This window comes from Charadrius vociferus, unplaced genomic scaffold, assembly GCF_000708025.1.
Source record: "Charadrius vociferus isolate BGI_N301 unplaced genomic scaffold, ASM70802v2 scaffold494, whole genome shotgun sequence".
NCBI lineage: Eukaryota > Metazoa > Chordata > Aves > Charadriiformes > Charadriidae > Charadrius > Charadrius vociferus.
Window position 1 is genome coordinate 323065 of NW_009648157.1, and position 22062 is coordinate 345126.

General features: G+C 42.3%; 1 protein-coding gene across 1 annotated transcript in view; it reads left to right on the plus strand.

The window, feature by feature from the left end:
- The window catches only part of PLEKHG1 (pleckstrin homology domain containing, family G (with RhoGef domain) member 1), a 50920-nt gene that overhangs the window by 21698 nt on the left and 7160 nt on the right, over nucleotides 1-22062 (plus strand). The window contains exons 3-13 of the mRNA XM_009884045.1: nucleotides 4626-4695; nucleotides 11769-11815; nucleotides 12323-12473; nucleotides 13471-13602; nucleotides 15961-16143; nucleotides 16232-16327; nucleotides 16442-16528; nucleotides 18684-18717; nucleotides 19946-20041; nucleotides 21294-21332; nucleotides 21796-21818. Coding sequence (XP_009882347.1) covers nucleotides 4626-4695; nucleotides 11769-11815; nucleotides 12323-12473; nucleotides 13471-13602; nucleotides 15961-16143; nucleotides 16232-16327; nucleotides 16442-16528; nucleotides 18684-18717; nucleotides 19946-20041; nucleotides 21294-21332; nucleotides 21796-21818 — 958 coding nt within the window. The remainder of the gene's footprint in view (nucleotides 1-4625; nucleotides 4696-11768; nucleotides 11816-12322; nucleotides 12474-13470; nucleotides 13603-15960; nucleotides 16144-16231; nucleotides 16328-16441; nucleotides 16529-18683; nucleotides 18718-19945; nucleotides 20042-21293; nucleotides 21333-21795; nucleotides 21819-22062) is intronic.

Below are 22062 nucleotides of genomic sequence, written 5' to 3' on the forward strand. Positions count from 1 at the left end.
CTCTCCCCAATCAGCTGAACAGGGCGGATTGGAGGACAGGGGGCAATGGCAACATGTTCCTGCCCGACGCAGCAGGCGCCGCAGGCATCCCTGCCCATCAACTCTCACACCTTCCCAAGTACCACTGCACAACAGATACACTGTCCTGCAGGAGGAACGGAACAACAGTGAGGATGGTAATCCTCCCAGGTTGGAGGACTCGCTGAGGCCTAGTCAGACCACAACCCAAATCAAAACTTCCTCAGTGAAAAAGAAAAGACGGGTCATTGTTATGGGGGACTCAATTCTGAGGGGGACGGAGGGCCCCATATGTAGACCGGACCCGCTACATAGGGAGGTTTGCTGCCTCCCTGGGGCCCGGGTTCGTGACGTTAAGAGAAAGCTTCCGTCCCTGGTACGGCAATCGGATTATTATCCCCTTTTAGTGTTTCAGATAGGTAGTGACGATGTAGTAAGAAGAACGCCAAGAGCAATGAAGAAGGATTTCAGGGCCCTAGGACGACTAGTTAAGGGATCAGGAGCCCAAGTCTTGTTTTCTTCTGTCCCTCCTGTTGCAGGGAATGATGAGGAGGTTAACTGGAAGAGCCAGCAGGGCAATGACTGGCTCTGAACTTGGTGCCACAGACAGGGTTTTGGGTTCTTCGATCATGGCCTGATTTACAGATCACCAGGCCTGCTGGCAGCAGATGGGAAAAGCCTGTCACGCAGGGGGAAAATGGTTCTTGGAACGGCGTTAGCAGGGCTCATTGGGAGAGCTTTAAACTAGATTTGAAGGGGGATGGGCGTGTAACTGGGCTCGCTGGAGAGGCGCCTGGGCATAGTAGCTCAGCAACTGTGGGGCCGAGCACTAGTATTTTTGATAATCAGAAGGCCCACCACTCCTCAAGGGCAAAAACTACACACTCATTGGGTTTTCTGAAATGCCTGTACACCAATGCGTGTAGCATGGGGAATAAACAAGAGGAGTTAGAGATCTGTGTGCGGTCGCAGAACCATGACCTCATTGCAATTACTGAGACGTGGTGGGATGGCTCACATGATTGGAACACTGTCATGGAGGGCTATGTTCTTTTTAGGAAGGATAGGCCGGCAAGGCGAGGTGGTGGAGTTGCTCTTTATGTGAGGGAGCAACTGGAATGTATCGAGCTCTCCCTGGGAACAGATGATGAGCAAGTTGAGAGCTTGTGGGTAAGGATCAAGGGGCAGGGTAATATGAGAGACACAGTTGTGGGTGTCTATTACAGGCCACCTGATTAGGATGGGGAAGTTGATGAGGCCTTCTACAGACAGGTGAGAATCGCCTCACAATCACAGGCCTTGATTCTCATGGGGGACTTCAACTACCCTGATATCTGCTGGGAAGGCCACACAGCTGGGCACGTACAGTCCAGGAGGTTCCTCCAGTGCATTGATGACAACTTTTTGACTCAGGTGGTGGAGGAACCTACAAGGAGAGGTGCTTTACTGGACCTGATACTCACAAACAAAGAGGGACTGGTGGAGGATGTAAAGGTTGGGGGCAGACTGGGCTGCAGCGATCATGAGAAGATAGAGTTCAGGATTAAGTGTAGAATAGACAAAATGACAAGTAGAGTTGAAACCCTAAACTTCAGGAGGGCTAAATTTGATCGTTTCAAAGAATTGCTTGGGCAAATCCCATGGGAAAGGGCTCTAGAGGGTAAGGGGGCTCTAGAGAGCTGGCTGCTATTTAAGCGTCACCTCCTCCAAGCTCAGGATCAGTGCATCCCAAAGAGAAAGAAATCAGGCAAGGGGAGAAGGAGACCTGCTTGGCTGAGCAGGGACCTTCTGAAAAGGCTCAGGTGGAAGAAGGGAGTTTACAATAGGTGGAAGAAGGGGCTGACTGCTTGGGAGGAATACAAGAATGCTGTCAGGGTATGCAGGGAGGAAACAAGGAAAGCCAAGGCAGCCTTGGAATTGAACCTGGCGAGGGATGTCAAGGCCAACAGGAAGGGTTTCTTTAAGTATATAGGAGACAAAAGGAAAACTAGGGAAAATGTGGGCCCGTTGTTGAATGAGACAGGTGCTGTGGTGACGGATGATGCAGAGAAGGCGGAGTTGCTAAATGCCTTCTTTGCTTCTGTCTTCACTGTTCGGGCCAGTCCTTGTGAGACCCCGACTTTGCAGGTAACAGAGAAAGTCTGGGGGAAACAAGACTATCCCTTGGTTGACAAGGAGCACGTTAAAGATCAGTTAGATAAATTGGATATACATAAATCCATGGGGCCTGATGGGATGCACCCTCGTGTGCTGAGGGAGCTGGGGGAAGTCATTGCTGGGCCTCTCTCCATTATCTTTGAAAGGTCCTGGAGGACAGGTGAGGTGCCTGAGGACTGGAGGATAGCCAATGTCACTCCAGTCTTCAAAAAGGGCAGGAAGGATGACCCGGGAAACTACAGGCCGGTCAGCCTCACCTCCATCCCTGGGAAGATGATGGAGCAGCTTGTTCTGGGAGTCATCTCAAAGCACCTGGATGAAAAGAAGATTATCAGAAGTAGTCAACATGGATTCACCAAGGGGAAGTCATGTCTGACTAATCTGATAGCATTCTATGACGAAGTGACTAGATGGGTGGATGAGGGGAGGGCAGTGGATGTTGTCTACCTTGACTTTGGCAAGGCTTTCGACACTGTCTCCCACATCATCCTCACAGGCAAGCTTAGGAAGTGTGGGTTAGATGAATGGACAGTGCGGTGGATTGAGAACTGGCTTACAGATAGAGCTCAGAGGGTTGTGGTTAGTGGTGCAGAGTCTAGTTGGAGGTTAGTAACAAGTGGTGTCCCTCAGGGGTCAGTACTGGGTCCAGTCCTGTTCAATATAGTCATCAATGACCTGGATGAAGGGACAGAGTGTACCATCAGCAAGTTTGCTGATGACACAAAACTGGGAGGAGTGGCTGACATGCCAGAAAGCTGTGCCACCATACAGCGTGACCTGGACAGGCTGGAGACATTCAAAACCCGCCTGGACGCTGTCCTGTGCAACCTGTTGTAGGTGATCCTGCTCTGGCGGGGGGGTTGGACTAGATGATCTCCAGAGGTCCCTTCCAACCCTGACCATTCTGTGATTCTGTGAGACCAGTAGGAATAAAATGGCAATCGAGGTGCTACATACTCTAAGCCATCAGGAGAACAACTTCTTGACAGACAGCAGGACTCCTCCGAGCCTGTTCATTGTGTTTGATGTTCTTTCCAAAACTCATGTGTGGAACACAGTCAGCCATTATAACTAATGGTTATGGTCACCATTGCTACAGCTTCTTGCTTTTGCTGATGTAAAGGAGCTTTGTGAGTGTGGGGTATCAGGCAAGGGTCATATTTTTATTTCCGTTTTGATGATGGGAGAAATTGAGGTGTGGAAGTTAAATTGTTGCTGTATAGACCGTCTTAGTGACCACTGAACCTAAGGTCTTTGTCTGTCTTTGTTCCTTGTGACTGATTGCTAATTTCTCCCTTTCCTTCCTCCAGTAATTAGAGAAGCAAAGAATGAGTCAGGAAGCATTTCTGGTTTACTCCTTTTCTTACTTACAGAGGGAAATTGTGTCTGCTTAGAGGGGAAAAGGGTAGTTCCCTACATACATGCTTAGCAACTCTTATGCAAAACTTGTTCAGGGAACCAGCTGTGATCTGGGAGAAAAGTAGCCCTAAACGGAAAATCATCTGATGAGAAGGAAAGGGGGGGAGTTCTATCAGAGTACAATTTGGCAGAAAACTCAGTTTCTTCTCTTGTTTTCCTGAGTACATCTTTCAGTAAGACTAAAGCCTATTTGGATCAAGGAGAGACCTTTGAGGTTTTCTTCTTCTGCTTGAACTCTTTCTTTCACTGAATTGGCTTTTGAGAGCTGAGTTTCATACAACAGTGAACATGCTCCCTTACTGCTTTGCTCCTGTTACAATTAATTCATTTCCTGCTTGGCATGTCAAAATTATAAAATCCCCTCAGTACAGTTTTATTTTTATGTATGTAGAATTTATATATTCCCTTCCAGAAAACTTTTTGCAGGCTAACCATTTTTTTTCAGTGAAGAGACCCACTAAAGGTAGACAAATTTTCCTGAGTGAGCTTATTACCATTCTTCTTGTATGTGTGATACATCCCTGGTTCTCATCTGTGTTTTTCAGAGCAGCTCCTCACCTCCCTCAGTCAAGTAAAGCTCCTAGAATATATGAAGTCTTTATAGGACAGTGCATGTGCTTCAATATCTTCTAAAATTTGTTAGTTTTAAATTAAGTTGTGTTAGTCGATATACAAGCTACACAACTGTCTGACTACGCCGCTATAAGTATTGTAGAAGAGCTGTCAATCTGAAGGAAGGGGCTTGGCTTTGCTTAGGAGATCAGCAATCCATGGTCATTCTGATGACTTGAATTTTTAAGTATGTAGGAATACCATTTCCTTGGACTACTCCTCTGCCTCCAAACAAAAAACCGCAGCAGCTATACATCTAGGGGGAAGAGGCGTGTCAAAGGGGTTCTCGTTCCCTTTTTAGGACTGTGTGTCGTTATCACTGCCATGAATGATGAAGCACTGTCTGGCTCCAAATATACAGGTGTGTCTATTCCAAGGTGTGCCATAATTGTCTTTTGTTTTCCCGTTCTTTGTTCTAGTGAACTTTTGCAAGATTTGGAAAACTGTGAAAATGATCCTGTGGCTATAGCAGACTGTTTTGTTTCCAAGGTAAGTGGCTGCTGCTGGAGTCTGCAGCACAACACTAGTTGTAGACAGGTATGAGGGAATGAGATTAATTTGTTAGCTTTTGAGACCTAATTCTGACAGCTTGTGTCACTTCAACCAAGAAAAGTTAGCAAATCTATAGAAAGGGAAGGAATTTCTCTTAGTAGGTGATAGGTGGTGATAGTAGATGATAGTGTCTCTGATTTGCATTTAAAAAAATCAAGAAAAAAGTGTTATTTTCTTCAATAGGTGTATCTGAATTGGTGGAGCTGTTGATCTAGAGTTCATTTTTAGATCTTTTTTTGTGGATTATTACAGGGATTCTTTTATTTCCCCCTCCTCTTTTAATACAGGTAATCAAGCGGTACTCCAGTTACGCCTTGTCAGCTTAAAAACAACTACAGAATACAACTTGGCTGCATTTTTAGGAAGGGAAATAACCTTAACGTACTTGTGGCCATACTGTTCTCTGAGATGATAGCAGCCATATCTTTAATTTTTTTTTTTTTAAAGGGGATGGCTTGAAGTCTAGCCTTAAGATTCAAATCTCATTCTCTCTGAAATACTTTGAGTTTTCTCAGCATTGATCTGCATCTTTATTCTGTCGGGCAATTCTGAAGCCAAAAAATATGGAGAAAGAGAAGTTCTTAAGTGCAGGGGAAATACAGGGAACCAAAGTTGGTGTCCTTCATTGTAGGAAACCCGGAGAGCCAATGAGGGGGAAGGGGAATGGATATAATGGGTAGGACAACAAGAGATGAAGTAATTTGGCTTACAGGTGACTTTAGTTCACTGCAGAGCTCACCAGAGAACCTACATATGCTGTGAATCTGTAGAACCTAAATGTGTTAAGAAATAATGCCACCTCCACGGTATTTCTGGGGGAAGAGCAGTGGAAGAGGGCGCGTGTAGTTGTTTAAATTTGTATAATCTGTCTGTAGGTGTGTTTGCCTTTTTCCATTAAAAAAAAAAAAAAGCCACAACAAAACCAAAAAAGCCAATCCCGGTCATGTTTTATATTTTGTCCTGAACTCAGTATTGCCAGCACCAAGCATTCAATGTAATAGGTCTAACACAAGGTGAGACCTCTCATGGTGGTCCAGTAATTTGTTTGGCACTATTGTGACATAAGGGATTTTATCATAAAGGGGAGCAATGATACGAGCTTAGTGCTGCTCTTTCACCGGATCACTTGCTTCAGCTGAGTTTGAGAAAGCTGTTATTTATCTAGTAATTGATCTTTTGTAAGCACTGAGAGATCTTAGTGTTGGCACCACTAATACAAATGTAGGATGTAATTTTGCCCTGTCACAGTGGGGTTTATGGCATATTGTTATCGCTCCAAATAGCCTATCTTGAATTGGAGGAGAGAGAATGGGATAAGGGCAAGCACAAAGTCCTGCTTCTGGAGCGGAATAACCCCATGTGCACTCTGTGTCCAGCTGACTAGGAAACAGCTTAGCAAAAAAGGATCTGGGGTCCTGGCAGACAACAAGTTGAGTATAAGTCATCAAAGTGCCCGTGCAGTCAAGGCCAATTGTGAGGCCTTCAGGAGATTTACAGATAGCACAGTTTGGAGCTGGTATACCTTTCTGGTGTATTGCTTGCTTATGGCTGGGACTGGTGGGACTACTCCTGGCTGGGACACGAAACAGAGGTGGTGCAAGTGATAGTAGCAAGTCCAGGAAAAAGTTGTGCTCTTATTCATATTGGCCAGCTGAAAGCAGTTTTGTGGTAGACTTTCTGGCCATTAGTCCCAAAATCCATCTGCATATCATTGCTTGTGCTTTTTGTTCCCTTGTCAAATGCTTTTAGCATTTGTATATTGGCTGGCAACTGCCTGATGGCTCAGAAATTGCTAGACTGCAGTCCTAACAAGCATTTTTAGCTTCATCCACACAAGTGCAAACACTTAAAAGCAAAATCAAACAATACCAGAACACCCCACAGGTTCTGGTTTTTGCCATGAAGATGTCATTACGGCAACTGCTGACTGTCTTAACAGACTCCAGTTGTCCATTCTTGGTTGCTTGTATCTTCCCAGCATTGAGTAGTGGAAATAAAACTGCCTTTTTTGGCAATGTGCAGTCCTTTAAATCTTATGGGACTTTGGCCATTTATTGTTTGCTTCAAGTGTGCTAGATCTTCACTGTGACTTAAGCACGGGGATAATATCATGCTGAAGTCATAGCTCGCTGCCTTAGCTGATGGATGTAGCTCTCCGCTGGAGCTTCTTTAATGCTTCCAGTGGAAAGTGTGCTTGGGTCACACGAGCTCTGGCCCTAGTGACATTTTTTTCACCCTACCAGTTCAGCTGTGACTACCATAGTTGTGGGGAATTTAAACATGCAGTGAAGTTTTCACTGTAGGTACTGTGTTTACTTTTTGCATTTCATGAAGCTCATAACTGCTTTAAGTAATAGCCATTTCTTTCTTCAGGATTCATGTCAAATGACACAAAGTTGTTTTGCGTGTATAACAGAACAGTTACGGTTAAAGTAACTTTGGAGCTTGTGGGAACTGAAGTGTTTGATATTTGTGAAAACCTCTGGGGAGCTTAATTTTTTAAGATCTTGTTTTGGACCATGTTTGGTAGACTGTTTCTTTGAACTTGACTTTGTTGTTTGGTTTTGCTCAATAAAATTTGTTATAGCATATTATACTTCCCTCACACAATCACACATCACTGTTTCCTGTGTATAACTTCATGCTTGAGTAGTAAACTCAAGCAACTTTTACTTTTAAGGGAAATAGAGTAAGGATTATCAAATCACATTAGCACACTTTGAACAAAAACTCAATTGTGGATTTGAATCTTTATCTTAACATTTGTTGTGCTGAGTGCCCACCGTAATTGGCTCCTAAAATGGCATCTTTTATTTGTTAACAGAATTCAGCAACATGTCTTTAGTGTAAACTAGCCAGTAACATAAAACTTGCTAACAGATAAAATAACCATGCAGCTATGACTTTATATAAATATTTAGTAACAACTTACAACGTTGTATTCAATCCCTTTGCCTCCACATATTTTAATTCATTAATAACTCACAGGCGAATGGACACAAATGCAGAAAAGCATGGGTTTTTTTTAAAACCTACTGTCCGGTCATGAATTGCTGCCTTTACCTCTCTGCCCCAAGCTGCAGATGGTGTAGATGGGTATTTGTTTAAACAGTGTGGGATGGCTGCTGCACAGAAATAACCTGCTACTGAGGGCAGTGACGTACTAGTTTAGTTTCTACCAGCTCTGGTCCTGCGTCTTCGTCTAGAAGAACTGTATTAACTCTGGTACGTTAAATGTCTTCGAGACATTTTGCTGGTAACTGTAATCGGAGGCTGATAAAAGGGTTCCAGTGCAAGCTTAGCTATAGCTTAATTATTTGCTTAAAAGATTGTTTATAAGTTTTCGTGCCAACTTAGTCTTTCATTTTCATAGTAATGATGCCAACATTAATTAGAAGATTGACTTCAGTATTCTACACATTTACATTTAAGTGAGTTGTTGTAAAGGAGAGCATAATTCTGGCACATTGCTTTTCTCACTCAGCACCCCAGAAATTCAGAACATATGTTTTCTGAAAGACACACCAACAGCTTAACGAAGGGGAAAGGGAGAATTACTCTAATCTAGCATCTCATTAATGAAGAGGAGATCCAGGCAATTGGCTTCAGCTTACACTCTGACTCAGCTCATTTTCTCAGTCTCCATTTTCCTTTAAAGTGCCTTTTATGGCTATAAAAAAGCTCAGAGCACCAAGAGTTGAAAGAAGACTGGGGATGCAGCCACATTGCTTGGCACTTCACTTCATGTGGAGGAGATGCGCAGTGAACTGATTCGGCAGCAGGGGACAAGCTAAGTATAGCTGGGATCTGCTCGTGCTTGGCTTTGCTTGTGAGGGTGGCTTGTAGTCAGTGCGGATGAACTCTCGCTGCGGGTCTCAGTTTTTGCACCCTCTACCAAAACAGCTTTGGGCCCCCAGATCAAAAATGATCTCTGGAGTGATTCCAGTCTCCCTGCAGAGATCATTTTTCATCTGGTTTGAAGACAGTTGAGGTCAACAAAACAACTTTCAAGCTGAGTAAGTTTAAGAATGTCCAAAGAAATACTGATGAGTATAGCTGACGCTTTGCTTACAGTGTGAAACTATTGATAGGGAAATATTAAATCCATCTTAGTCCTGTTTTTAATGTTGCTTCTGAACGTAGTTCACAGCATTGGCTTTACCCTGCATGGTTTGTGCCCTGATGCGCTCCCCGGAACGCAGTGCTTGCTCTGGGGAGTCTGCTGTGAAGCAGAGATGACCAGCTGGGCATGTGAACTAGAAGTCCCCTCGTTGACCATGCGGAGGTGCTGGGTGACCAGGCAGGCAGTGGGAGAATGGCCGTCCTGAGTAGCGTGGCTTCCTCAGGCTGAGGAAGAGCCTCTCTTGGAGGCGGCTCTCTTGGCCAGCGTATTCATGTGAATCCTGCGGATGCCTAGGCAAGGTGCATGATGGTGATTCACACCAGCTTCCTAAGTCTGAATCAACAATCTCATTCTGGAGGCAAAATACGTGTAATTGACTTTCTCTTGGCATTATGCTCGCATCGCTCGGTAAAAGCAAATGCTCTCAGTAAAAGTAAATGCTCTCTGATGGTTTTGTGTGATGAAATGAGCTGTGGCGCAATGAAGAGAGTACAGATGCAAGTGCAGCATGAAATTTGGCGTCATGTCTGTTCAGAAAGCAGGGATGATTGTGAAACCTTTCTTAAAGTTTTTAGAGGTGCTGAGGGCATGAGAAAACTACCTTTTTTTTTATATACAAGTTTGTTCCATTTAATAGCTAGACTAAAATTCTTTTAAAACCAATAATCCTATTGAAAGTAGTTTTGACCTTGTGTAAAAACCAAACCAAAAAAAAATACAAAACCAAGAGGGAGAGTGTGAAAAGGCTCCTGGGGATTTCAGACTCGCTTTTGATTTTGTGGGGAATGTGCACTCAGTTCACTCTGAAGCCCTGAAGTGTTTGGCCTTGTTTGTTTTACAGATAATGCTTTCATTTGTTAAAATTTCACAACAGATATTCTTTTCCTTTGTGTTTGAAAAGCAGAACAATCCCATGATGATATTTATAAGCAGAATATATATATGAAAAATAAATTGGCACAACAAGTTCTGCACTTTGCTTAAGAAGTAGTTCTATAAATGCATTATTTTGTGATTGCAGCCATGGAAATATATTACAATTTATACCAAAAGCCCCTAAATGAAAACCTTGTATTAATATATGCATATATAAAACAAATCACCTTTTTTCGTCATACTGAATTTCTTCCTAATGCTTTCTCTTAACCACCCTGCCTTGTTACGAGTGCTAGCTAGTTTGGTAGTGACCGCTCTAGAAAATTATACAGTGTAATGTCTGCAGTGCTCTGAAGTTTGTTAATTCTTCATTTTGAGCAGAGAGGGTTTTGGACATGGACAGGCTATGACACAAGCTCGCTGTCTCTGGGTGCAGACACGGGGCATATGTACGCCACCATAAAAACTAGCTGTGACAGCAAAATTACTCCAAGCATGAAAAAACAAGCTGGATCGTTTAGCTGTATTTCTATCAACACTACATTTAGTTGGTTGGTTTCTAAACGAAGAGCAGTTTAATAAGCTTACAGCCTACTACTGAGTAAATTGAGGATCTCAGTCCCTTAGAGAAACGTTTATTAGAAGTTTCCTGGAGTTACTTATTTTTTCAGAACAGTTAATTTTGAAATCCAGTAAAAAAATACCGAAACGAATTGCAGGGACTTGTACTCCTGTGGAGTAGCACCTTGCTTTATACGGGGTCCTTATGAATCACTGCTCACTGGAAAAATGAATAGCACAACATGCTTTACCCCTGTGAAGCAAGGGAGCAGTGCTGTTAGAAATGGGGAAGGATACTGCCTCAGCTGGCTCTTTCTGATGAACAGCCGAAAAAAACCCCAACCCAACAATGAGAAACGTAAGCCACAGCCTTTGTCAGCCCTCTCCCCACGTGGTGTTGCTCCTCAGAGCGCTGTTGCCTTCTGTGGAGGCAGATATTTGGTCTCGCCGTTCATTCACCAGCGACTGCCCCCGGGAGAAGACTACCCCTTGCAGAGCACAGCTATTGTGCTGCAGAATGCCAGAGTCCCTTCTGAAGATGCTTTGAGTGGAAACAGGAGTCTTGTTTACCACTGGAGGACTGCTTTTTATCGATCCAGGGCTCAGCAAAGAAAAAGTAATTTATTTTAGGAGCACTTTCGCAGTTCTACAGTGCTTCAGGACAGTTCTGCAGTCTTTCGGATTTAAAGCACATAGGAACCTGTTCCCGCATAAGATTAAAAAATGATAATTAAGAAAAAATCTTAGTCCAAGGAGGAAAGAAATGAAACTCAGGCTTTTGCTCTGAGAAGCTTGTCAGCATTAAGTGTGGGTAATTTCACTGTGACAGGCAAGTGTGGAAACCCACCGAAGTCTAGTTACAACTTGTTTCAGTAATAACTCTGCTTTCACAGAGTCATAATTTACTTTTTTTTTTTTTAAATTAAAAAAAAAAATCACTTTTGTGTCTTCTAATTTTCATGCTTAGGCTGTGCTCAAATGTGAAAGTATATATAGTTGATTGAAAATCACTCACTGAACATAAACTGCAAAACTTACTTCTCCCAGGAAGCCCATGTGTGCTTTAGCACACACAAAATGAGGCATGTGCAAGTCAGTTGTTTGAAGGGATGTGTATGTTGGTGGTTTTTGTGGGTTATTTTGTTGTTGTTTTTTTAAGATGCATAGATTGTCATAAAGGACCTTGGAGGCTCTGTTGCAAAGCTACTTGCTTTATCTCTGTGTAGGTTTTCTGTTTTTTTTTCCAGCAAGTAAAGGAAAAATCTCCCAAAAAAAGAAAAAAATGAAGTTCAGTTAGTAGGTCTATGGTAGTGTTAGGACTATCACAGTGAATTCATTGATCAGGAACTGGAGAAGGTGTTGTCTTAAAGTCATCATCTTTATCTTGCACGTGGCTTAGATGCTAGTTTGACAAAATCTGAATATACGTAAACCTTTCCTCCCCACGCAGAGTGAAGATTTCCACATATATACACAGTACTGCACCAACTACCCAAGGTAGGAATGCTGGGTTCCCTTTCTTCGTTTGTCCCTTGGCGTGTTTATATAATGTAAGTTACACTCCACAGAAAATAATTTTTTAAAAATCATGCCCTCCCACACCCCCCCAACTGGAGGCAGGGGCAAGGAGTTTACTTTTTTAGCTTAAAATAATAATAGTAAAAAAACCCACCAAACAACCAAGCCCAACAAAAAATGAAGGATGCTCATCTGAAGTTTTATTGTGACTGTTCTTGTCATTCATTGCTATTATCCTTCTTCAGAAAAAGATGGTCTTATTCTGCAGTGCTCCCAATGTATAATTCCCAGTAAGAGAGAATGGTTGCACGTCGAAGGAAAACATAACTGAAAGCGTAAGATAACTTAAATCAAAAAACCAAACAGCAGTGATTGGATTAGGAATCTGCTGCCCCCCTTTTACAAGGAAAGAAACAAACAGCTCCTGACTTTACCTACAGACTTACAGAGATGGCGTGTCTTAAAGCTATGTATTGATCTTTCCAGGTCGGTGGCTGTGTTGACTGAGTGCATGAGGAACAAGACGCTGGCCAAGTTCTTCAGAGAGCGGCAAGAAGCGCTTCAGCATTCTCTGCCCCTGGGCTCCTACCTCTTGAAACCTGTCCAGCGCATCCTCAAGTACCACCTGCTTTTGCACGTAAGCACCCATTAGAAATGTATTTTGTGTAGGGCTGCTGCACGTTGAAGTTCCTGCTTCTGGTACAAGACTTGAAGTTTAGAAAGTTTCTGGGTTTCCTTAGGTGCTCTTTCATTTGGGGGCGTTAGATTTCTACGTATGGAGACACTTCTGTCTCTTCGTCATTTCACAGCATATGCATATATTTGGTGTGGGAAATTTATGGTCATTGTTTTAGGCACATTGAATCAGTCTGTGCATCCAAATAATGAGCATTTTTAAAAACTGTCTGTAATTCTGAGGTTGTTTGGAAGATTCTTGTCATGATTAAACACTTTTGTACATGAATTTATTGTTCCAATGAAAACCAGCATTTTTCCACATGTCGCAATGCTGGGGGTGGTTGAAAGAAGGAATAAATACATATAAACACCCCGATTGGTAAGATTTTTGTGGAGAGGAATGACTGAGGAAGTGGGAACTCTTTCCATATTCAGTGAATTGAGTTAAGCAAGTTTCGGAAATTCCTGCTTTATTGTTAACGTTTTCCACATATGTTTCCTATTAGAGAGTCATGTTCTAGTGAAGTGTAAAGACACTGATCCTTATTTAAAATGTCTGGTGCTTTTCTTCTCTCCAACTGTAAAGTAATGCCTGGTGTAATTCCATCAGGGTTTTGTAAGTGTGTAGATATGTTCTGTGTTTTAAGAAAGCCATTAAATGCTGTCTGAAAAAGTCTTCTCCTGTCAGCGTGCCGCGCTCTCATTTCTGTGCCTCTCTGCTCACGCGGGCTGCCGCAAGTATTGTCGCTGCTAAACTGACCGTAAAGGCTTGGCTTTGTTAGTCATCTTGTGTTAATCAAATTGATAACAGCGTGCAATAGTAACAAAGGCAGGAGCGTTGCATTTGGGTGATTGCAATGCAAAGACAAAATAGTACAGATAAAAACACAGTATTGCGTCTTGCTGGGAATATTAATTTAGAAATAACAGGACTTTTTTTCCCCCTCCTGTCTTAGGAAATAGAAAACCACCTTGACAAGGACACTGAGGGCTATGATGTGGTGCTGGATGCCATAGATACCATGCAGAGAGTGGCATGGCATATAAATGACATGAAGAGGAAACATGAACACGCCATCAGGCTCCAAGTGAGTTCCCAAAGAGATTTTATGGGTGTTTGTGAGCTGTTTTTGTCAATATGTATGCCATTAACATTTTTTAGTTTATCTTTTCTTTTAATCTTTGTCAGCCATAATTTAGACTCCTGTTGAGTATGCCTGCAGCTGTTTGATCTTAGAGACCATGGTCATTGCTGCAGGAAAATCTCAGACATCTCTGCCCTACAAGCAGCATCCTGTAAAGCATTTATTTTGCAGTAATATGGAACTTAAGATAACTTTTCTTTCTTCCTTTCCCTCAATTGTACGGCACTGCGTTACAACCCTAGGGCATGGCTTTGTTCAGAAATCCTGTGGTTTCCGATTTCTTCCCTTTGTGCAGATTAATTTTGTTTTGTGGCATTTCTTGTGCTTCTTGTTTAAGTACTTTCCTCTTGGGCTTCTGAAGACTCATTATCAGTTGCATTGTGAAAAGTATAAACCTAGAAATATGATAGTTAGAAAAAGGTTAACTTCACTTCAAATGAAGAATTTTTGAGGAGAAAACAAAAGCTACACCCTGAGTAACTTTTGGCATCAAGAGCAAACTGTTTTGCAGAACGGTCATTCTGTTTCAAACTTCCTAGTGAATCATGATTTTACATTACATTTTCATCAGCAGTATTTATATTGCTTTAAGAAAATTAAAGGGGGATTTTTTAGTTTATGAAGAGGAGTAATAGGCCTATACCATTCAAGAAATCTATGTCCTGTTATTCTTTGTCCTTTTTTTTCTTTTTGACATAAATTATACTTATTGGCCATCATTTTTGGGGGGTGGGGTGGGGTTGTTGTTTGTGTAGGGAGAATAGGGTTACATTTGATGATGTCTTGCCTGCAGCAGTGTAACCTTTTCCACGCATTGCTGGAAATGCATGCTAATGACTTACCAACAGTCTTCTATAAATCTGGCTAATGATAACCAGTAATATTTGGCAATAAAAAGGGCTAAATGCTTTTGGGAAAGTGGTGTGTTTTTTGTGGTTTTGTTTTTTGGTGGTGGTTTTTTTTTTATTTATTAATTTATTGAGCTCAGCTGGCAAATATATGGGGTTGTGGAAAATGTTTATGTTCATACTTACCCTTTTAAAAAGTGAAATCTGTTTCTGCAGCTGTAAGGATAGGATAGTGCCGTTTGGTCTGTAATGCTGCAAGTACTGTGACAGCAGTTCCTGTGCAAAGTCTCCCTCGGTGATGGACATGATCCTTGTGCTGTACCCTGACTTATTTATAAGTTCCTAGAGAGACCTGATAAAAAGCCATTTTTTTAATTTTTTATTTTTTATGTTTAAATTTCTTTTTGAACTCTACACAAGACTGTTATAAAGTATGCTACTTTTGGGTTTTCTTCTTGTGAATGTTCTAGGTTGCATTTGTGCGTCAAATGTACTGAGATGTTTTCTACCTGAATGCTGTATTAAAGTGTAATGTTCTAGAGAGACCAGCCTAGGATGAGGAAATCTGTCCCTGCTTTGCTAGTGCTGCCAGGTTTAAAGTCCAGTGGACATTTTTAAAGATTTTAAAGATTTCCCTAATTAAGGTTTAGTCTGCTCTTACAAATTGCTGTAAGTGCTATGTCGTTGCCACTGACATAAAAACCAAGCAACTGAAGGAAGCAAAAATAGCCATAGCGAAACAACAGACTTGTGAAGATGTTCTTAGATGTTCCTCCAGCCTTTTTTTTTAAAGTAATAAATAAGGTGAGAAATATCTATGGTATGTACACAAATCATTAAAAATACAAATAAATCTTGCCATCTTCAAAAGATCAGTTGACCAAATCACTTCTAGTCCTCTAGTCATCTAAGAAACATCTCTTCAATCTGGACACCTCAAAGAGGTGTCTTCTGTGGTGGCCTACAGGACATAGAGATGGCATTGTAATTCATCCAGTGGGAGACCATACAACTTCAGGAGGATGCACAGGGTGAGAGAGAAATGTTGAGAGCAATTGATTAGGGACATGGAGAGAAGAGGGGATGAGGCATGAGAAACACTGGTGGCTGAATTACAGGCTGTTCTCCATCCCTGTAGCCCGGGGAGATGGGGTTGTGCTCTTTCACTGCAGGCTGCCCTAGGGAGCTTAGGGCTTTTCACTGGGTCCACCCAGAGGTAACCAGTACTCAGGAGGGCATGTTTTAGTCTGGGCTTAGCAGTAGGTCTCCAAGCAGCTGGCTGCAGTGTTGCACATGACCTGGCAATCTCAGTACTGGGGTATGGTGACTTTACACTGTCGGATGCTGAACTTCATATAGGAGAGTGGGAATGTCCTTGGCAGTTTTTGTTTGAGTCTTTATTTAAGTAAGATCTCTGGATTGAATGTGGTTGGTCTTCTTTGATCTGTTGCAGGAGATACAGAGTTTGCTCACTAACTGGAAAGGACCAGACCTCACGAGTTACGGGGAGCTGGTGTTAGAAGGAACGTTTCGCATTCAGCGAGCCAAAAATGAGCGCACATTGTTCCTCTTTGACAAGCTGCTACTAATTACAAAAAAGAGAGATGAGATGTTTGTATACAAAGCTCACATACTGGTATGTTGGAGAGCAGGTGGTCACGCGCTGACCCTGGGTCTCCCTGAAACTCCTCCGTGACTCACATCGTTGCCTCTCTTTGTTACAGTGTGGGAATCTCATGCTTGTTGAAGTAATACCAAAGGAACCACTTAGCTTTAGCGTCTTCCACTACAAAAATCCCAAGATGCAACATACTGTCCAGGTATGACAGAAACCTCCCTGCCCACTGGGTAACCTGACTGATGACCATATGCTATTCCTGAGCCTGCGTAGTGCGGTAATGCGTTTTCTCATGGTGCTACAATTTGTTTATCAGGCAAAGTCTCAGCAAGAAAAGCGCCTTTGGATTCTTCACCTGAAGAGGTTAATTCTAGAAAATCATCCTGCTAAAATTCCTGCCAAGGTAAAAATTAAAAAAACCCACCACCTCCTTGTACGTGCATTTAACTTAGAGCAGTCGTATTAGCTGCAAGATGCATGGCAATTTACAGAAAGTTTAGACTCCAGGAGATTGACATGTTGTTTCCTTATATCTTTAAAAATTCCTCAAAAATAATGGGGAAGTTCTACTAAAAGCATCTACAGGGTTTGGTGCAGGAGTAGAATTTAACTGGGTTAGCAGCATTGCTGTCCATATTAGGATTTGCCTGCTAAGACATGAGTAACAGAGATGTAGTGTCATAAAGCTTGACTATAAAAGCATACCTTAGCTTGATACTGCCTGTCTGCACAACACCGAGGTGTGCTAATTGCAGCATGCGTAGACCTTACCAAGCTAATTTTAATCTGTCTTGGTTAGATATCATAGCAGTGAAGCGATGGGCAGCACACACTTCAGAAATACGCACACCCATTGTGAACCCTGCGGCCTTAGCTGGGACATCTAAGCCCTTTTTGGTGAGACAGTTAGCAAGCTTTATGCCAGAGAAAATGAGGCACTGATACCATATTCATAGCTGTAATGTCTTGTATTAGGGAAACCTGGTCCTTTTATTTATGAAATCCTGTCTTGGAGCTCCAGGTGATGGTTCCCAGTGTAACATATTGCACAAAGGGTGTAAGCCCTGGTTAACTCTTGCCATGACACAGCAGCTACTGGCTCATGTGGAAGCAGGATTTTTTTTTCCCACTGAGTTTTACTGCCTTTTTTTTTTTTTTTTTCAATATTAGTTTCACTGAACAGTTTCCTTGACTTTTTTTTCCACTGAGTTTTATGCTGTAATGGCTAAAAAATGTTACCTGCGACTGACGTACACGGTGCTAGCAGTTGCTGTTACTAATTCTCCTCTTATCTTTTTGTTGACAGGGTTTATCAAAGGTATAATGTTTATGCTAGTATCCATGCTTACAATGTAAATACTTGTTGCAGTTTATTAGGTTGTAAAAAGAAATACTACAGCATGATCTCAGCTTTGGTATCAAGATGTTTTCCTCTACTTATTGGATTATTTTTTTTTTTTTATCTATGGAAAAAAATGTGTAACCAAAAGTGTAATACCATTTTCTGCTCATAGAAATAATTTCACTTGAGAAAGGAAAAGCCTAGCCAAATAAATCTCTGAGGTTGTCTGCAAATTTTTTTTTTACAAACCAGTAGTTGCGAGTTACTAGACTTGTCCCTGCACGGATTTTGGAGGATTTACTAGTAGTCCACATATGACGCCTGGTGGAAAATTACTGAACTGCACCTGTAGTAGGGCAAGCAGGTTACACAGGATGTTTTATTTTAGTTTATTTTCTTTCTTATTAGATGATATGCTTGATAAAACATCCAGATTTTTTTTTCCTATTAAAAATAAATTGACAAATTTTAAGCAATCATGAGACACTTTTTATCCTGGTTCAATCTTACTTAACCCAAATTATTATTATAAAATCCTTAAGGAAGCAAGATTGATAGTGTTTTCTGTGCCAACAACTTCAGAATTGAAAAATAATTCAGGAGTTAAATTATTTGGTTTTTCAGGAGGAAATGTTCTGTGAATCACAAAAAACTTGTGATTCCCAGGTACTAGGGCCAGTTTTCTACCAATCCCAGCAAGATGGAGAGGTGTATCGATGGCTCTAAATTCTGGGGCTCAGAGAGAGATCTCGAGGTTTGTGTCTCCATGGAGGAGACACAGCATGTGCAGCATGATCTCAGCGCAGCACAGCCCCTATTTTTGAAGCCAAAGTAGTTTTTGCGGTCAGATGTGCCATCACTACATCCCCCAGAAATATCTTCCACCAGTGGTGCTGTAGGCGCGCGCTCGTGCCCTTGCGCTGGCGACAGGGAGGGGGGCACGCACAGCGGAGCTGCCAGGTGCAGTGAACAACAGGGTTTTGTGTGAAGCCCTGAAGATAATCTCTGGTAAGCTCCTGCCGGCAAAATTATTCTTCACATACATAAGGTGTCCAGCACACAGAGAAAGAGAGAAAATAACACTGCTAACCATATGTATTAGTTCAAAAATTAAACTTGCTTTTGCTTACGTATAAACTCACTACTATGTGTAATATGCATTGTAATTTGTCCTTCTACTTATAAGTTTAACTTTTTGTTATTTTTTCTCTTTCAGGCCAAACAGGCAATTCTGGAAATGGATGCCATACGTAAGTTGGCTCTTTTTTGCTTTCATCTTTAAAAATGAATAAAATCATCTTCAAAAATTTGGCTTTAACTGCTGGTTTCTTCTGAGAGGGAAGAAGGCCAGGCTTATATTCCTTGCTGGAAAAAACAAAATTGGGAGCAGATCCTGTGGAGCTCTGTAGGCATTGGGCTGACTGATCTGCAACCAACGAATTACATCACATGATGAGCAAGGAAGAGGCAGATTAGACCTTCTGTAAACTCTGGCTGCTCTCTTGTGCTTATTCCATGGTGACTAAACATGGATCTTTCCTGTTTTGTCACATAAGTGCCTCCTGGCTGGGACCCACTGAAGGGCTAGCAATTAGCAAACGCAGCTTGGAAGTATGTAGCAATGTTACGACTTATTTGTGCAGGCAAACCTGCAGCTGGAGGACAGTGAAGGAAGCTGCCAGCTGCTCACCGTGCTGTGCACGGCCTCTCTGGAAGGGAACCGAGGGAGCCCCGTGCCCCTGCGGTGGCAGCAGCGTGGCTGGCTGCTCCGGGTGTCCTCCATGCCGCTGCAGTCCACTTAGCGCAGCAGCTGCTCTCCTGGCTGGGGCAGAAAGCAACTGCACCCACAGAACAGCCCCGAGAAAACTCCATGCTGGGACCCAGCAGGCTCGTGCTTGCGCCTGAAGAGTTTACCTGTGCGTGTCCCAGGGGCCAGGGCTGGGGAACGCATGTGATGCTGCTGTGTGCGCTCTGAGCGCAGTCCCATCTGCGCTGCCCCTGCTGGTGCTGCATCTTCTGCTCGCTGCCTTTGCTGCTGCGAGCTGCAAGGCAGCTCCTCCTGCTGCCAGTCAGCCCTAGTGGTGTAGAAAAGGGAAATTAGAACAATAGTCCTATGATGTAAACGCTGAGGAAGTCTTGGCATAAAGCAGGCTTGTTATTCACTTACGTAGCTGTATTGGTCAGGAGGGCTCTGACTGAGAAACTGGCAAACGATTAAACGCGATGATGGTGTGTGAATGTTGCTGGGTTTGCTGTGTGGAGCAGGGCACGACTAAATGGGCAAAGCATTTGTACAGCAGGGTGGTTAACAGCTGCCCTGCAGCAGCACACCGCCTCGCTTCTGTTGCTTCAGGCTGCGAAGTGCCACTTTGTCGGTCATAAAGGGATGATGGCACTGCCCCCAAACAGAGCTGCGGAGGCGTGTGAAGCGACACCCTTGTGACTCTCTTATCCCATGTGCCTCTGCTTGTTCCACAGATCACCCGGGCTTCCACTATAGCCCCGAGGGAGAAATGAAATCAGTGTACCAGCCTAAAGAAGGCAGTGCTCCTCACAGAGTGAGAAGGAAATCAGGTGAGTAAACTCCTTTAGCACCAAGATGACAAGAGGGAAACCAGACAGGGCTGGTGAGGGTTGGGTGAGGCTGGGTGCTTGGAATTGGTCTTTAGCCTGTACTCCATGCAGATTTAATGTGGTGTAGTAACTCTTAGATATGGGTGGAGTATCTACTTAACCGTTTATCGTTTCTGGGATTTATTTTTTTTTATCCACTCTTTGCACTTAATTTCATGGATATGCGTTCCTAATGATATATGCATAAAGAACTGATGGTACTTTCTAATGGATAAAAGAATGCGTGTGCAGGAAAGCCAGTCACATTATTTAAATCTGATGTTTCTACCCTCCACCCCAAGTAATTACTGTCTCGGTAGTGTTTTCATCCTGATTGTGATAGGCTTATTATTTCAAAACATGATTACTATCTTTACTTAGTGTAATGTCTGCCTTATGGATAATAGAGATCTCGGAGGTGGTTATGCTGACTTTTGGGGTTTTGTTTTGTTTTTTTCTTCTAGCTCAAACTTACATCCATAATTACCATTAGTTTCCTCCTGAAGCCACTACAAACGTCTGTGTATTTGGGTGACTTCATATTGCAGTCACTGTGTTCCCCTCTTCAGCTACTTTAAGACCTTTCCAATTTGGAGTGTGTAGCATTATGTATTGGGAATGACTTAAACAAAGTTCATGAGAGTGTCGATGTAGTGGTTTATCGTACAGCAGCATTTGTGTCTGAAAAAGAATCATGTTTTAATTACTTTTCAGGCGGCTTCCTTTGTTTCTGAGGTGAAGGATTGCATGGGTGCTGCTTTGCCTGTAAAAGGAGTAATATAAAACACTGATCAAATGGCCTCCTGTGTAACGTTCAACTGCTTATACTTTTAAAGCCCTGCTAAGCTGTTGGTACATCATACATATTTCTAATAGGAGACCTCCAGCTACTTAAAGCGATAGCAGAGATGACCAAGTCTTTTGAAAGCAGGAATCTTAACATGGGATGAAAATTTACGTGTGGCTTGTTGTGTGGAGGGCAGCTGCTATTGCATTAAGAAACATGTATGTTTTTTGGTTTAAGCCTTAAGTTTGACACTTCAACAAATACTTTTTGGTGAGGAAATTGGGTGATTAAGAAATGAAAATCTGGCTTCCCTGCATGGGCTCAGAAACTTAAACTTTGGTGTCGATGTTATAAAAAGTTGGCCAAGGTGCCCATAACTTTCTCTGGGATGCTGGAGTGCTTAAACGTGGTGTTGTCTTTTTTCAGAACCCTCATCTAGAGTCCATAAAGTTTTGAAGTCAAATGGTAAGCTACTTCGTCTACTGTTTAATTGATCCAGTGCTTCTGTACTTTCTAGAACAAGTCAACATGGATCCTTTTCTCCTATAACTTTCCCTAAACACATTGCGGGGTGGGGAGGAAGTGTGCAAAGAAAACAGAACATCAGTGTTTAAGTCTACCATCTGTTTTTTCACATTTTGGTTCTGGTCCTGTAAACATCCTAGCTAACTGGCAACTGAACACACAAAGTCTTGGCCATTGTGAGTAGTTGTCCATATCATATCAATGTTGCAAAATCAGGGCCTCAAGTGCAGCTCATCCTGTCACTGTTTTATCAGGGACCCTATAGTCTGTTTGCTCAATTGCTGCTGCATTCAATCCCCTTTTGGGAATTCATAATTGGGAGATCAGTGTAGCAGTAAACCAGATATAGACTGACACCAGTTTGATTATTCATTTATGATGAAGTACGTATTTCTGTTTTCAGATATAAGTCCAGATATGCAGAAGGTAAGCCATTTCTTATATTTCTTGGTTCAGCACATTCAAATGACTTAGAGCACATTATTTACTGTAGAATTTGCATATTCTTAGTTGTGTTGATTTTAAGAAAGGAAACACCATAAATGTTGTTTGGCGTCTCCAATAAGATTATTGGAATGAAAGCATTAGAAATACAGCTAACTATTTCAGGAATATCTAATAAAGAAAAAAAGACTGGTCTGTACATTGGTTGTACTTTATAATACTATAG